Here is a 14811-nt window from a genome sequence, read left to right as displayed (position 1 = left end):
CAATGAGCAAGCACGCATGAGAGAGATAGTTATGTACAAAACATAAAGTCGATCATGTATGACATGATTAGCATTTAGACATCAAGAGCACTGATGTCAACATCCAAATTCGGATTGAAGAATCTGAAACACTACCTAAGTGCATCCTAGAAGGTTGTAGGATGAAGTAGTACTAAAGTTGATTAGCAAACTTCCAGACATGGAAGGAAAGTTGGCTGAGAGCGTTTCTAGCCGGGAACTATTGCAAATTCTACAAAAGAAATAAAGCCTTAATACAAGTAAAGATTACTAGAAATTATCAAGGTTGAAGAGAGCGATCTTCAAATTAATTGATAATTAGCAAAATTTAAACTGACTACATCCGTAGTCAAACTAAACTGTCACCTAAGACAAAGTATGAGACTCATACACAAGTCTAAGGCATGAGGTATATTTTGAATAAACCTTGTCAAGTAAATTGAGTGGGTAAAAAGAGTTTTATAGAAGAGGCTCAAATTTACAAACTCTCGTTATCAGAAATAAATTAGTTATTTCATAGTCGTCTAAATTTGGTTTAGTATTTAAACGACAACCCACGGATAATAAAACATTCCGAATAGGTTTTTCTTAAAAGACGAGTTTGGAAATCATAAAAGTCAAACCAATTTTTCCGAAATTGACCTCGGCCATTGAAGGCCCAAACGGAGTTTTTCCTAAAATTAATTTTAGAAATCATTAAGGACAAAACCGAAACGCACCATTAGTCAAAATTCTTTGAATATAGACTTAAGGTCCGTGTGACATATAGATGTCAACAAAGTATCTCATGGGGTAAATCATGCATTATATGATTATTATGATATGAATGCATGTGATGTGAATGTGGAAACTAGTATAGCCATAGAAAGTTATTTGTCTTTCATTCTTGTTTTGAGCACAAATTTGTGCACGATGTAATAAATTTAATTTCAAGTTTATACGATCTGAGTATTGTTCGAGTCTTGGAATTAGAGTTTAGGGTCTATGAGTCCATTGAAGAAGCTCAAGGATGGGATCCTGATTCCAGTGGGAAAATTCAATGAAGGTTCGAGGATGTCGATCCAGGCGAACTAAGGCGAAAGAAGAAGAATCCTAAGAAGATTAGATCTTTTTAGGCTAGGGGCCATACTGGGATCCATATATGCTTGATTTGTTTTCTTACGCGCATTTACTTATTTATTTACGTCTCTGTCGTGGATGGTTAGTTTAAAGTTCATTATAACGCATGCTAGACAAAACGTAAATAGCCCCTAAAAGTAATTTTGAGTAAAATGCCTACCTAGACTAAGACACCCGTTGAGACCTTGATCTTCGATGGCGGGTTTGCCTCTGCAGAGTTTCATCTATTATCTTGGACAATGCAGGTAGACCTATGGCAGAGGTCTACGCGTCTAAATGGTTTTACTTAACGAATCAACAAAAGAGTTTTGGGTATCGAGGCAAAAGGATGGATTTGGCATTTACTGCCTGCAGTCCATCAACCAAGAGTTATAGGAGTATGATCAGTAAAGGAGTTCACTCACCCAGAACGACGGGGTAAGGGCATGGCTGATTTTTTTATAATATTGAGGAAGAATCGTCATGGAAGCTCAGTTGTTTTTCTTGAAACATGTAGCAACAGTCTGGGTTTTCTCTTCGAGCCATTGATATAAGTTCGAACACCTCCTCGGCAGTATAAAATTTACTCTCCAATTAAGCAAATCACTAACTTAAAAAGTGTGAGACAAACTGTACTGGTCAAAAATCGTACTAGGCCCACTTCGCCTACATGTCGCCTGGACCCAGCCTACTACAAATTATCACTTGGGCCCAACCCACTCGTCCACTGGTTGGACACTCTCCAACGTGAAATTCGACCCATTGGAAGTCTAAAGGTCGCTAAGCCCTTGCGAACGTCCATCTAGACGAACACTAACCCATCAAAACCAATAATACTCCAAGCACCCCTTGTGAACGTCCACTTGTTATCTCTAAATCAGTACTCTAGACGACGATAACCTACCTTCGAACTCCAGTAAACTTGAAGCTCTTTTAGAATCACTAATCCATTTCATTTCTCCATTAGCCAGAAGTTCCGATCGAGTGGACCTCTAGACCTGCTCCAAGAGGCCAACCTGACAAACTATCTCGTAAAGTCGAAGTTCTTGTCACTCTACCAGTCGAGCCACATGATGATGCATAAAATGTCCAGACGTTGACTAACGTGAGAAGAGTCAAGATCAGACCTGAAGTCTCTTGAAACGACTCGGCTTAAGGCAATAGGACAGCTAGACACCTGGGAGGTCAGCCAGAAGAAATCAGCTCTGCACTAAACGCCCTTGCAGTGGATAGATCAGCCCTGGGATCTTAAAAAAGAATAAGGGGGGTCTCCACGGGTTCGGCCCATATCTTACGCACAGAACTGGGGAGATATCAGCGCTGCGCGACCTAATGACTTAATCCCGGATTTTCTAGAAAGATCTCAGTCGGCCTCACATCTTGAAGTGTTTAAGTCCGATTGGACTCCACGTATCTAGAAGAGGAAACTTCTCCTTTAAAGTCTATCCGGCAAGATATATACAAAGTATCCTTGAACTTAGGAACTTTCACTTATCAAAGATTCGGGATAGACTCGAAGAGAAACCTAGATACGCAAAAGAGGTAACTTCCCTTACGGTTTGACGGCCACCGCCTCACCACCGCCACTAATCACAGTCGATTTAACTTCGCCTATAAAAGGCCCCCCACTTCGTCCATCACAGGACACGGTCTCTTCACCCCAGAAAAGATCACCCTATAGTCAGAGTTCTCATAACTCACCCCCCAAAAGGATCGATCAATATTCATTCTTTTACTGCAAAGAGCACCCTGACTGTCTTGAGTGTCGGAGCGGTTTTCGAACCCTTTGCAGGTTTTCCCCCCTCGAGAACAGACGAGCAGGAGCAAGGAGCAAGGAGCGAGGAGCAAGGAGCTAGAGCAAAGAAGCAGAGCTGAACAGAGGAATCTCTCTTCTCCAAAAATAATATAGCATCATAACGGAGGTTGTCATGCATCAACTCCCTTTTTCATGCTGATTTAACCGGGAGCCAATTTTCGACATCAGCACCACCCTCCGACGATACAACACGGCGATACCCTTAGCATTCCATTTATTTACTTTAATTATGTGAGGGGTCGAAATCGCGGGTCATTAAGTCGATAGGACAGGGTTGTTGACTGGAATTCGAACCTTCACCTGTTAATATTTTTAAGGGCACCAACGACGTCTTTGGGCTTAACCTGTGACAAGAGACAAAACACACGTGACCGTAAGATCCCTGGGACACTAGGATGGTGTCGGCCTAAGGGGGCTCCGTCGGTCAAGTTAGTAAGCTTGCAAGAGAAGTAATGAATACGTGGATATTATCCCTAGAATGTTACCGTTGGTTGGATAATGGTCGGAGTTTAGACACGACTGGTAGAGTGGCCGGAGCTCGTTCTCTACAGGTAGACTGACTTGTTTGAAGAGAGATTGTGACAGCTTATGAGGTCTGTGTTTGGCTAAGGCAGCCCTGATGAGGTTAGCCTCGTTCAGGGGTATGTATCGTAAATAAGGCAGCCCTAGTGAGGTTCGCCTTGGTCGGGAGTATGAATCGTAAATAAGGCAGCCCTAGTGAGGTTCGCCTTGGTCGGGAGTATGTATCGTAAATAAAGTGGAAAGCTTTTAGGGTCTAACCTCTTGCGTAATCACGTGGTGATGTAGAAAGAGTCTGACTTCTCTAAAGTGAGCAAATCCTTGATAAAGTAGGTGAATCCTTGATAAAGTGGTTGGAGGAGAGATAATAGACAAACCCTTGATAAGTCATATACTTGTACTTTCTCGGGAAAGTATGTATTTGTTTCTTCAAAGGTCCCGTACTTGATAAGGTCATGTACCTTGGTGACTACTTAATAAGGTCTTGCTTCCTCTATAAACAATACTTGATAAGGTCCTGCCCCCTCTATGAACGGTACCTGATAAGGTCTTGTATCTGAATGTAAGAACGTAACAGTACTTCGATGAGAGGAAGGGAGCAGGACTATGTGATAGAGAGGGATTCTATGAAAGAACAAGACTATTAGAGAGAGAAAGTAAGTTGTGAGTTGGTATTGTAATGCTTGACAATAATGTCAGATGAATATTGGGTCTATTGGACGATAACCAGATGTATTTACCGATGAACAGATGCTCGGGTGTTTTTTGTCGGAAGCTGGGATGTCTTTGCCAATTTCCAGATGATCTGTATTATCCTTGGTTCAGTCGTTTTATAGTGTGTTGGGTTGATCGTTACCCAGTGATGAGTTGTCTCTTTAAGGCGTTAACGCATAGAGTTGTCATCATAAATGTGAAGACCGTAACCCACCTAACGGGTATAACCGGAATATTGTCATCTTGAATGACAGTAATGTTTACCCAACGGATATACGGAAAAAGGTCTATTGAGGAGGTGAGGGCGGACCTCTTTATCCAGGACTGGATGTGCTTGTGTGTTTTATCGTTGCTTCGGGGCGTCTAAAGATAAATGGATCAGGCTCATTAGCCATGAATTTATGGGCTTTGGTCATGGTGTAAGCCCATTAATCGTAGATTTCTAGGGGCGCTCCTGGTGACGTATTTTGGCCCGTACTAGTTTACTGACTTGACCGTCGGAGTCCCCTTGGTCGGCACCATCATAGTGTTCCCAAGACTTCACGGTTCAACTTGTTTTGTTTTTGTTTATCTACAGGTCCAGCCAGAACTTCGTCCATCTCGAGGTCTAAAGCCCAAGTTTGTCGGTGGTCCAACAATCGACCTTTTGTTAATTGTGTGACTTTCTACCGGCCACAGTAATTAGGTCCAAAGTGCAAAATGACTAAAACCCTTTTTGTGGAAAGATAAGACCCTAATCCCTTTTTGTGTTTTGTTTTGGGCCTTATCCCCATGGACCCTAATGCTGAACTTCAAAGTTCTTAAAAACTTTAAAGATCCTAAGAAAGTTCCGAACAAATAACCCCACTAAAGATCCTTAAGAACGAACAACATTATTTGAAAAATGAAAACTCCGTTGAAAGCTATAATATAACCAGTTGAACTTCAACCATCTTTTAAAGCATCACTTGATCTAATGATCATCAACCGTCGGATTAGAAGCTTTAACTTTGTTTTATAATTTTAGGCAAATACAAACACAATATGAGAGATGATTTATAAAGAAAAACTCTAAAAAAAAATCCTATGTGGCACTCTAAATTTTAGAATTTGAGTATTGCATTGGAGATGAGCTTGGAGAGAGAGAGAGAGAGACCGACAGAGACCAGATTGTTAGAGAGAATTCGATGGAAAACCCTTCCTTTCGGGCTAATGTTTGTGGATTTGGTGTGTGGGCATAACTAAAGTCAGGTCCAAGTCTTTGGACAAAGTCAATGAAGGTGGTATGTAGTGGTTGTAAAACTCGTTTTGCCCTTAAAACTTTCAAAAGCTCAAACACCTCGTTGGGGCTTCCCTACTTATTGGGCGTAACAACAAATTGGGCTTAAATCCGCTTGGATCAATTTGAAGCTTGACCCAAAATCGTGACTAAAATCTCTTCAAGTGATAGATGAGAAATAAATCTTGGGTTTTGGAACGATTTTGAAGAGTGAGAAAATGTTCAAGTTCGTGGGATTTTTGTTCATCTTTCTCTCTCTACTTAAAATCAAACCAACTGTTTCTCAACATGACGAATCTCAAATGATTTGCACAGAGAAAACTAACAGCTTGATTTGCGACCTTCATGACATTAAAGTCGTGATTGATCGATTAGGTACATTTTAAATTCTTCCTCCTTTTCTGATCAGTATTCAATTTTGTTTTCTATAGTTCAATTTTGATTAAAAATGCCACAATTATAAGTAAATGTGTTTGATTATGTGAATGTTGATAAATTTGAATGCAGAATCCACATTGGGGGAAAGAATTGAAAAATTAAATACTAAAATTGATTTACTTGAAGAGAAAAAGAAATTGATTGAGAAGATGGACGATGCAATTCTTTCTCTGGAAACTACTTTGATCAATATAAAGGTTCAAAGACTTTGATTAACTCATAATTTCTCTTTTTTGAAGCTTTCACAACTATATTGAAATCTTTGTCATTATATCTTGATAATTTTATAGTTGACTCCTTTTGTTTTTCTTAAATATGAATTCATTATGTATATGGTAAATTTAGTTTAGAAAATTCATTTTGGTGTTTACTGTACTATAAAACATGAAGTCGAGCTTAATATGAGGTATCATTTTTTTTACTCGACTTGCTCTAATCACATGTGTGGAGATGTGACGATGTTTACTGAAGTCGATGAGACATTCGGGCAACAAGTAAAGGTCGGAAATAACACCAAAATGACAGTAAAAGGGAAGGGAAATGTCAGATTACATTTGAATGGTTTTAATCATATCATTACAGGAGTATTTTACGTGCCGGAGTTAAAGAACAACTTGCTGAGTTTATGGAAGTTACAAGAAAAGGGGCTTGCAATCCTTATATATGGAGTGTGCAAGCTCTATCACCCAAACAAAACTTTAATTGTTCAAACCACAATGTCAGCAAATCGAATGTTCATTCTGTTTGCTAATACACAAGGGAAGAAGGATGCAACCTATTTTTACACAAGTTGAAAAGATCTCACTCACTTACGGCATCCTAGATATGGTCACTTGAGTCGTAAAGGTCAGTAAACCTTGTAAACGAAGAATATGGTATGTGGACTGCCTCACCTTCCTCCCATCGTGGTGATGTTCATGGATTGTTCTAAAGCGAAGCAACATCGAGATTCTATTTCTACGAAGAGTGCATGGAGAGCAACTCAAAAGCTGCAGCTGATACACGCGCACATTTGTGGCCTAATGGCTCCTCCATCAAACTGCACGAAGAGGTAGATTTTTATGCTCTATTGACGACTTCAGTCAAAAAACATGGGTTTATTTCTTGGTAGAAAAGTCTGAAGCTTTAAATTCATGTGAATGCTTTAAGAAATTGGTTGAGAATGAGGCATGCTTGTATATGAATTGTCTACACACTAACAGAGGAGGAGACTTCAAGTCAGATGAGTTTTGCACATAACGTGGCATAGAAAAGTAGCTTACTGATGCTTACACCCCACAACGAATGGCGTGGCTGAGAGAAAGAATCGGACAGTGATGAACCTGGTCTGTTTCAATGCTTTCAGAAAAAAAGATCCCTAAAACCTTTAGGCCTGAAGCAGTGAATTGGACCATATATGTGTTAAATAGAAATCCCACAAACATTATTCACTAAAAGCAGTGAAGGTAAAGTGCTCATGGTAAGTATATATGTGGACGATTTAATTTAACACCGGTGATGATGAAAATATCGTATCTGATTTTAAGATTTCTATGATGGAAGTCTTTGACATGACTGACTTCTGAAAGATGAGATTTTTCCTTGGCATTGAGGTGTTAAAGAAATCTGATGGAAATTTTATTTGTCAACGGAAATATGCAACTGAAGTTTTGAAGCTTGAAGTATGTTTGGGAGTAAGTAAACAGTCTAATTGTGCCAGAATTCAAGATAAATAGAGATGATTATGGAACTGCTGTTGATGGGGCTTATTTCAAGAAAATTGTGAAAAGCCTAATGTTAGTGTAATCAGTAGATACATGGCTAAACCTATTGAACTTCACTTGCGTGCTGCCAAAAGGATCTTGAGATATCTAAAAGGCACTACTAACTACGGGATTATGTATCAGAAGGGAGGGGCAGATGAAAAGTTGCTTGCTTTGACAGACAGTGATTGTGCAGCTTATGTAGATGATCCTAAAAGCACATCTGGCATTTGTGTTTATTTTGAGTGCGAGAGCAGTCTCATGGCTACCCAAAAAAACAGTCCACAGTTACGTTGTCAACCACAAAAGCTGAATTTGTGGCAGCAGTTAATTGTGCATGTCGGACTCCATGGGTGAAGAGGGTGTTGAAGAGAACGGATCATGCACATCAAGGTTGCACTACCATTATGTGTGAGAGCAGTTTCACTTCAACAATCCAGTCATGCACGGAAGGAGCAAGCATATTGATGTACAATTTTCTTAAGAGATCTTACTAAGAATAGAAAAGTGGAGTTAATTTATTGTGGAACTCGAGACCCAGTTGTTAATTTAATGACAAAGCCTTCGAAGTTAGAACTAGCATTCCAAAAACTTAGAGAGATAATGCGAGTATGTTAAGATACAGATGTAAAACTAATTGCTTTCTGCTGTTAGTTTGAGGGAGGGAATGATGAGTCTCACGTATGGAGTCTAGTATTTGGGTAAAGGTTTACTTAGTCTACTTACCTGTTTTTTAAATAAGTCAAGTTCTTAAGTTCTAGGGATTGTCACTTTCTGTTAATCATGACGCTGAGAAAATGCAGTCATGAGTTCGATTTAAGGTATCAGTTATTGTAGAGACTATCTAACAGTAGACTTTGCACTTCAGTAATGAACAAGTCATTTATTCCGTTTTTGTTGAGCTTTTGCATAGTTCCATTCAATAGTTTCTAACAGTCTATTGTGCCAAGAAGGATCCACTATCCTGCAACTGAGTGCAAATAAAAGATTTTTTATTTATCAACTCCAAAAATACCAATTGTAGGCATTTTTCACAACAAATGTGCATGTCCAATTATGTAGTAGCTATAAACTTTAGTCACATTGTGAACATATATCAATTATACACTTGTAGGTGAGTTTTTTTTTCCTTGAGATGGATAAAAGAAAGACCCTCTTGAATCCACATTCACTAGATTCTTGTTTGATGCTAAATTCAGGCGTAATAATTTGTATATTTGCTAACGTATAAGATGTATTGCTTACATGCGGTAATAAATTTGCCTTTAATTCAGAGAGAATCAGGATCAGCTGTCGAAAAGGTTAATGCACTAGAAGAAGAGGTATGTCTTTCTTCTTTTATCTGACCTTTTTGCTCCTTGTTCACTGGTCATATTATCATGGTATGTTGTGAAGGATTTTCAATATTCTGGTTAACTGATGTCAGAAGAGGGTTTCAGGTTAGACTTCTTTGGGCTGCATCAAGAAAGAACAATTTTGAACTTCACAGTTTAGAATCTAAAATTCAAGATGTGGGTGTTAAACAAGAATTGGTTACATCAGAAGTTAGAAAGGTAAGTTTGTTCTCACATCCATTTTAGTCGTTCCACACATTCCTCTTATAAGCATATTACTTGCAGTTGTAGTAGTGTTTCTCGTGAACTACATTCGTACTCATCAGGTTATTCATTGTACTCTTTACTACCAGATTGAGAGTATTGTAACAGAACAATGGGTCCAAATTCGGCAGCTTGAGCAAGGACTACAAGTTACAGAAGTATTGCTTCCTTGAACATATGTTTAAATGCGAAGTATGAAACTAAAGGTAGTTTGTTAGTATTATCGTATTATAGCTAAAAAATTGTTTTTTACCAGATGAGGACTTTAAGGACTCGAAGAAAACTAGGGTCCTCCAGATGCACATTCTTGAAGGTAATATGTTCCTTGAAATTCAAAAACCAGTATTATTTTTCTCTTTAGAATGTATAATAATTTGGGCGTAGATAATCTTCTGAGTGTGTAGAAAACAAGAACAGCTGGAGCTATCAACCATTTAATTATATGATAAACGCTGTATCTTCCTCGTGGTTCATTGTTAACAAATATTTGTACTTCGTGTATCTTATAGTTAATCAAGAACTTATATGGAAGCTATCATTCAAAACTCACTTGGGCCCTTAGCAAAGAGTCTCCTTTAAGTTCTTACACATCTCAGGCGCTTTATCAATTCAAAAAGATCACGTCAGCAGTTAAAAGATATCATCACGAGGTACATCCATTACTGATTCATTCCCTATAAATCGGTAGAGAGAAGCATTTGAGAGTCAATTCTCTATATATCTACGTTTTATATGGAACTCGAGTTGCATGTTTCATTCTTATATATCAAGACAAATAGTATCAAGGTTGCTGATTACCTTGTCTGATGTTTGGTTAGAGGATAGAGTTACCATGTGTTGAAACTGTCGTGTTGCAGTCTCTTCTAGACCCAGAGTGTCTCTAAAGCTTTGTGCTCCTCCTGGTGGGCAGAGAGGCAGTGAACCTACAACTACAAGTATAACACAAGAAATAACCTAATTGGCGTTTCAGACCACTGAAGATCAATTTTTGATGGGCTTGGAGAGACCGCAGATGTAGTCCATAGTGAAAAAAGTGTGAGAATCTTACAGTCAGAATTTCCCAAAATGATATTTTTGTGTATTTTCACAACAGGCTGACAGATTCAGTGTCTCTGGCCTGGGAGAGTGTGACATGTATCATATGATTCCTTTTGTAGGGCTTTGGATTTGCTTCTTTTATAGATCTGTACAAGAACATATTTTTGAGGTTCATAATGCTCTTTACGTTCTCCAGAACTTAACACAAGCTCATCAAAGAATGTCGATTCCATCTTCTATGCATGTATTGTTGTTGTTTCACCTATTTGTATGATGAGATAGTAAGACCATGGCATTATGGAGATTTGTGTCAAACCACAACTACTTGTTTGGCAAGTTTTAGTTTTCCTTAGAATCCATCTTTCTGCTGAACTAACCTAGTGGTTTGCTTGTAGATGCAAGGTTTTGTCAAACGAGAGATGGAAAGGAATGAATTTACAGCAAGTATCGCCAACCAGGAAGTGGTGTTCTTCGTGGTAAAGTACCACTAAAATTTATGCTATTAAATTCAAAATAGTATATTTGCTTTACTTTTGGACTCTTAATTTACTAAAGGATGCCATCGTTTCATCATCAATTATAGATTTGAGTTTCTTTTTTTTTCATTTCAGGCCTCTGTCCTGGTTACATTCCCGTTTTTTAGTATCTGGATGTTTCTCCTATCATAGTCTGATAACGAAGGAAATAAAATGTGAAGCCTTTTGTGAGCAGCAAAGTTGGAGGAGAGCAGGTAGGTAATATAGTTACAGCATTCATTTTTGTATCCCCTCAACATCTTCTAGTTTGAAGGGGTTATAAATGTTGAACTAATTATATCTAAAGTGCCAGGTTTCATGTTTGAGACTTCCTTTTCACTTTCACTGTTATAATCAGTCAGAAAATCAATCGGCCTCGCCGATGCTGCTCTAGATAAAACCCGGAGCTTAGGTTGCAGATTACCTTCACCATGGAACTGTCTCGACCCCATGATTCAGGAGTTTAGAGCAATGTTTATAAAACAAAGATTAATGAAAATAACCTTCATTGTTTCAGTTTGAAGTACTAAACCAAAAGCAATAAACAAATTCATTTAAATAACATAACTACATCTATCAATTGGCCACTCAATAACCACGTAGGATTTTTTAGAGTTTTTCACAAAAAAAACTTTCTCCACTGCAACACTCAATTTGGATCTCAATAGCATCATTTAATGTTGAGATATCTCGAAAGAAACTCAATATTTGAGATTTCTTTTGAAGAACTCAATCGGTCACTCAATATTAAAAGCAAATCTACTCATCTAGGAAATGACACCTAAGTTATTTTGAAGTTTTTAGAGTGTCGCATTGGAGATGTCTTTTGAATTGAAGTTCTCAATATTGACATCTAGGAAAGAGAAATTCAATTGAGCTTTGACACATAATAATTTGAGTTTCTTTGGAATTTTCCATCGTAGATGCTCTCAGAGGAAATTTTAATTCTAAATTATCATCTTGATATATCTAATATTGTTTAACTCGTCATTAACTCATCATGTTTAAACTTTGCCAATAAAAATTAAGTCTTTATATAGGTGCGGATTCTTTGGGACATAAAGAAAAATATCTGGGGCATAAAGACTAAGTCGAGATTGACTTAGGTGAAATATTATTTTTTAACCCAAAACTTCACGTTGTTATTTATAGCTCCTAATCTTCATCTTGACCTCTCCTCCATCACCACAACTTCCGACCACTACCATCATTTCCAACCACCTTATCTCTCGCTCTCTCTCTCTCTCTCTCTCTCTCTCTCTCTCTCTCTCTCTCTCTCTCTCTCTCTCTCTCCTCATTTATTATTCGATTTTGTTCTACAAATCGCTGAAGTGTTCTCTCGAATCGAGAGCCGTCTTTGATTTGATTCCAAATCAACTCAGCCATTACAATTAGGGTTCAACAATCACTTCTCAATGCAATGTTACTGATTTCAATTTGAATTGAGGTTAGTTACATCTTTAATACCTCTTCTAGGACCTGAATTGATAGATGAGAGACAATGAGATAAAGAGGAAGAGAGAGAGGGAGGGAGAGATGAAGATTTGAGGATAAAAAATAAAATATTTAATATTTGGACCCAAATAAAGATGTCTCGTAGGTCAAATCTTGTTGACCTTGAGACTTCTCTTTATACTCCAAAGTCGTGGCCTTTATATATATCTTCACAATAATTAAATGTTCTTTTACAAAAATTATCATATCTCATAAGAAAATAAAACAACTTTAGAGATTTACATTGGAGAGACAAAAGTTAGAAGATCTTTATTTTAGGCCAGCGCTTTGGGGAAAGCTAAATAGTTTCCGGGGTGTGAAGACTTGGTCAAAAATTGGTCAATTTTGTTTGACAATTTTATTTAGGGGGAAAACAAAATAGCTTCTCCACCTCAGCTCTCTATCTCTCCACCTCACCTCACTCTCTCTCCACCTCACCTCACTCTCTCTCCACCTCACCTCGACCAAATCGGAGAAGACAAAGAGGTGAGGTGGAGAGAGAGTGAGGTGAGGTGAGGTGGAGATAGATTGAGGTGAGGTGGAATGTTTTTTTGTTATTTCCCCTTAAAATTTATTTCCCCGAAAAATCTCTAAAATTCTACATATTCCCTTTAAAATTTCACACCCCGGAAACTATTTAGCTTTCCCCAAAGCGCTGGCCAAATTTTACCACATATAAATAAGAATCTGAAACTTGACAAATTGGATTATTGTAGTTTTTTTTCCGAATTTTGCATTGGAGATGCTCTTAGGCCAAACTAAAACTAAGAAGGTTCACGGAGCGCCACGAGGCGTAGGTAAGAGGCGCGCACGAAAAACAATGAGATGTTTTAAATGAAGTCTTGGGTCGTTTTAAGAACACCCACTACCAGGGCGTTCCGGGTAGGCCCGTAAACGGTAGCTTATCAGATCGAATATAGGCATATCCGAATTCGATAAGCTATCCGAATCCGATAATTATCCGACGGATATTAAAAATCAATATCCGAATCCGATAATATTAACGGAAATCGGATAATATCCGAAACTTTAACAAAATTTCAAATTTGTTTCTTTAAAATTTTTTTACTATTAAATCTAAATAATAAATCTCAACCATACATTTTATATATTATTATGAATAAATTTAAATTTTTATTAATTTTTTATATTTCTTATCGGATACGGATATTTATCGGATCGAATATGAGTGTATTCTTATCTCATAAGCAATATCCGAATTCGAAATTTCGAATATTTTTTTAAAATTGGAATACAGATGCGGATCTGATGTCGAATATCCAATAAGGGATCAGGCAAGAATCTTTATTGATTTTAGAGTATCTCTACTCAATCTTAAAAACCTTGAATGCCACATAAGATTTTAGAGTTTTTCTTAAAAACTCTCCATTGCAAAACTCAAATTGGATAACCAAGATAACATGGAGGTAGTTAAAGATATTTCAAGAAGGTACTCTATCTCTGAGACTGATATTCGAAACACCTTTTGGCATCATCATATTTGAACCCAATGTCACCAGTAAATTTTCGATATCATGCGCATTGGGGAAGGGTTTAAACCCTTAGATGCCTTGAGGGTCAAACCGAGAAAGGTGGCGAAAGGGGATCCACAACAGTGGTGTACTTAATTTTAAAGGTGCCTCCCCCAAAGCCTTATTAGCGCCATGTTTCTTCACACTCCCCATCTGAAACTTTCCTTCAAAGGGGCGCTAGTAACACTTTAGTGGGGCGCTTCTAAAATTACCCTAGCGACCTATAGAACCTTCCGCTAACATAAGCAAAATAGAGTGAATCGGTTCAAAAATTGGTATCGAGTACGTTGAGAGCGTCGAAGTTGAGAGCGTCGAAGTTGGGATCGAATAATGTCGGGAGGGTCATCACAGGAGTGAAAATCCCTTAAAGCAAAAGAAATATCTTTGCTTGAAACCCTAGCTCTTTCACTCTAAGAAACCAATCTCATAAACATAACAAATGAAGTCGATTTAGACTGACTGAAACAAACAGGAAAAACCATGTAAATACAAAATCACCAGGTCATCTACAGGCATGACATGCTATTGCTTCCACGTCTGATTTTTGGTTCCACATGAGAGATGGGGAAAAAAATTCCACTGATGCACCAAAAGAACCAAACTGACCTTATTGCCACCAATTCCTCACAGGTGAAGGGATTGCTCGAAGCCTCCATGAACAAAAGTCGAACAAACTGATGAAACAAGCAAGTAAAAGAGCAATCCAACAACCAAAGAGAACTGGAAACTTGTGTATTGGCAAAAGAGCAATCCAACAACTAAAGAGAGCTGGAAACTTGTCTCCTATACATAGATGAAAAATAGACACCCAAGTCTTTGACAAAGATTAAGATGACCCGCAAAACCGAACCCAAAAGTTATAACGTACCCAACCAGATTTCTCTTCAAAAAGAAGAGGTCACGTTCACCAAAGTCTTATAAGTAAAACTAAGATGAGACGCCTCGTAACTGGCTGCAAGTAAAAACAAGTACTCGGAAGTACCCGAGTAAATTATAAATAGGGGAGGGTTGGTGAGTCCAAGTGAGGAAAA

General features: G+C 38.1%; 1 protein-coding gene across 2 annotated transcripts; it reads left to right on the top strand.

Annotated features, from left to right (window-relative positions):
* Positions 1 to 5489: 5489 nt before the first annotated feature.
* Positions 5490 to 11316, top strand: LOC147548883 (myosin heavy chain-like protein). Of its 2 annotated transcripts, XR_015238110.1 has the most exons (10): positions 5490 to 5798; positions 5931 to 6058; positions 8878 to 8925; positions 9043 to 9156; positions 9291 to 9359; positions 9458 to 9514; positions 9711 to 9851; positions 10635 to 10715; positions 10851 to 10969; positions 11068 to 11316. XR_015238110.1 is itself a non-coding variant. In XM_086670622.1 (9 exons), the coding sequence occupies exons 1-9, from the start codon at positions 5642 to 5644 to the stop codon at positions 10905 to 10907; spliced, it is 852 nt and encodes a 283-aa protein (XP_086526748.1). In that variant the 5' UTR covers positions 5490 to 5641; the 3' UTR covers positions 10908 to 11316. The 2 variants fall into 2 exon arrangements, 1 of the variants encoding a protein (XP_086526748.1); XM_086670622.1 differs by having other exon boundaries at positions 10851 to 11316.
* The last annotated feature ends 3495 nt before the right edge of the window (positions 11317 to 14811 follow it).

Source organism: Eschscholzia californica, unplaced genomic scaffold, assembly GCF_041429995.1.
Source record: "Eschscholzia californica isolate CP2 unplaced genomic scaffold, dmEscCali1.0.p SCAF_3, whole genome shotgun sequence".
Lineage (NCBI taxonomy): Eukaryota > Viridiplantae > Streptophyta > Magnoliopsida > Ranunculales > Papaveraceae > Eschscholzia > Eschscholzia californica.
The sequence above is the reverse complement of the archived record's forward strand: the minus strand, read 5'-3'. Positions and strand labels throughout refer to the sequence as shown.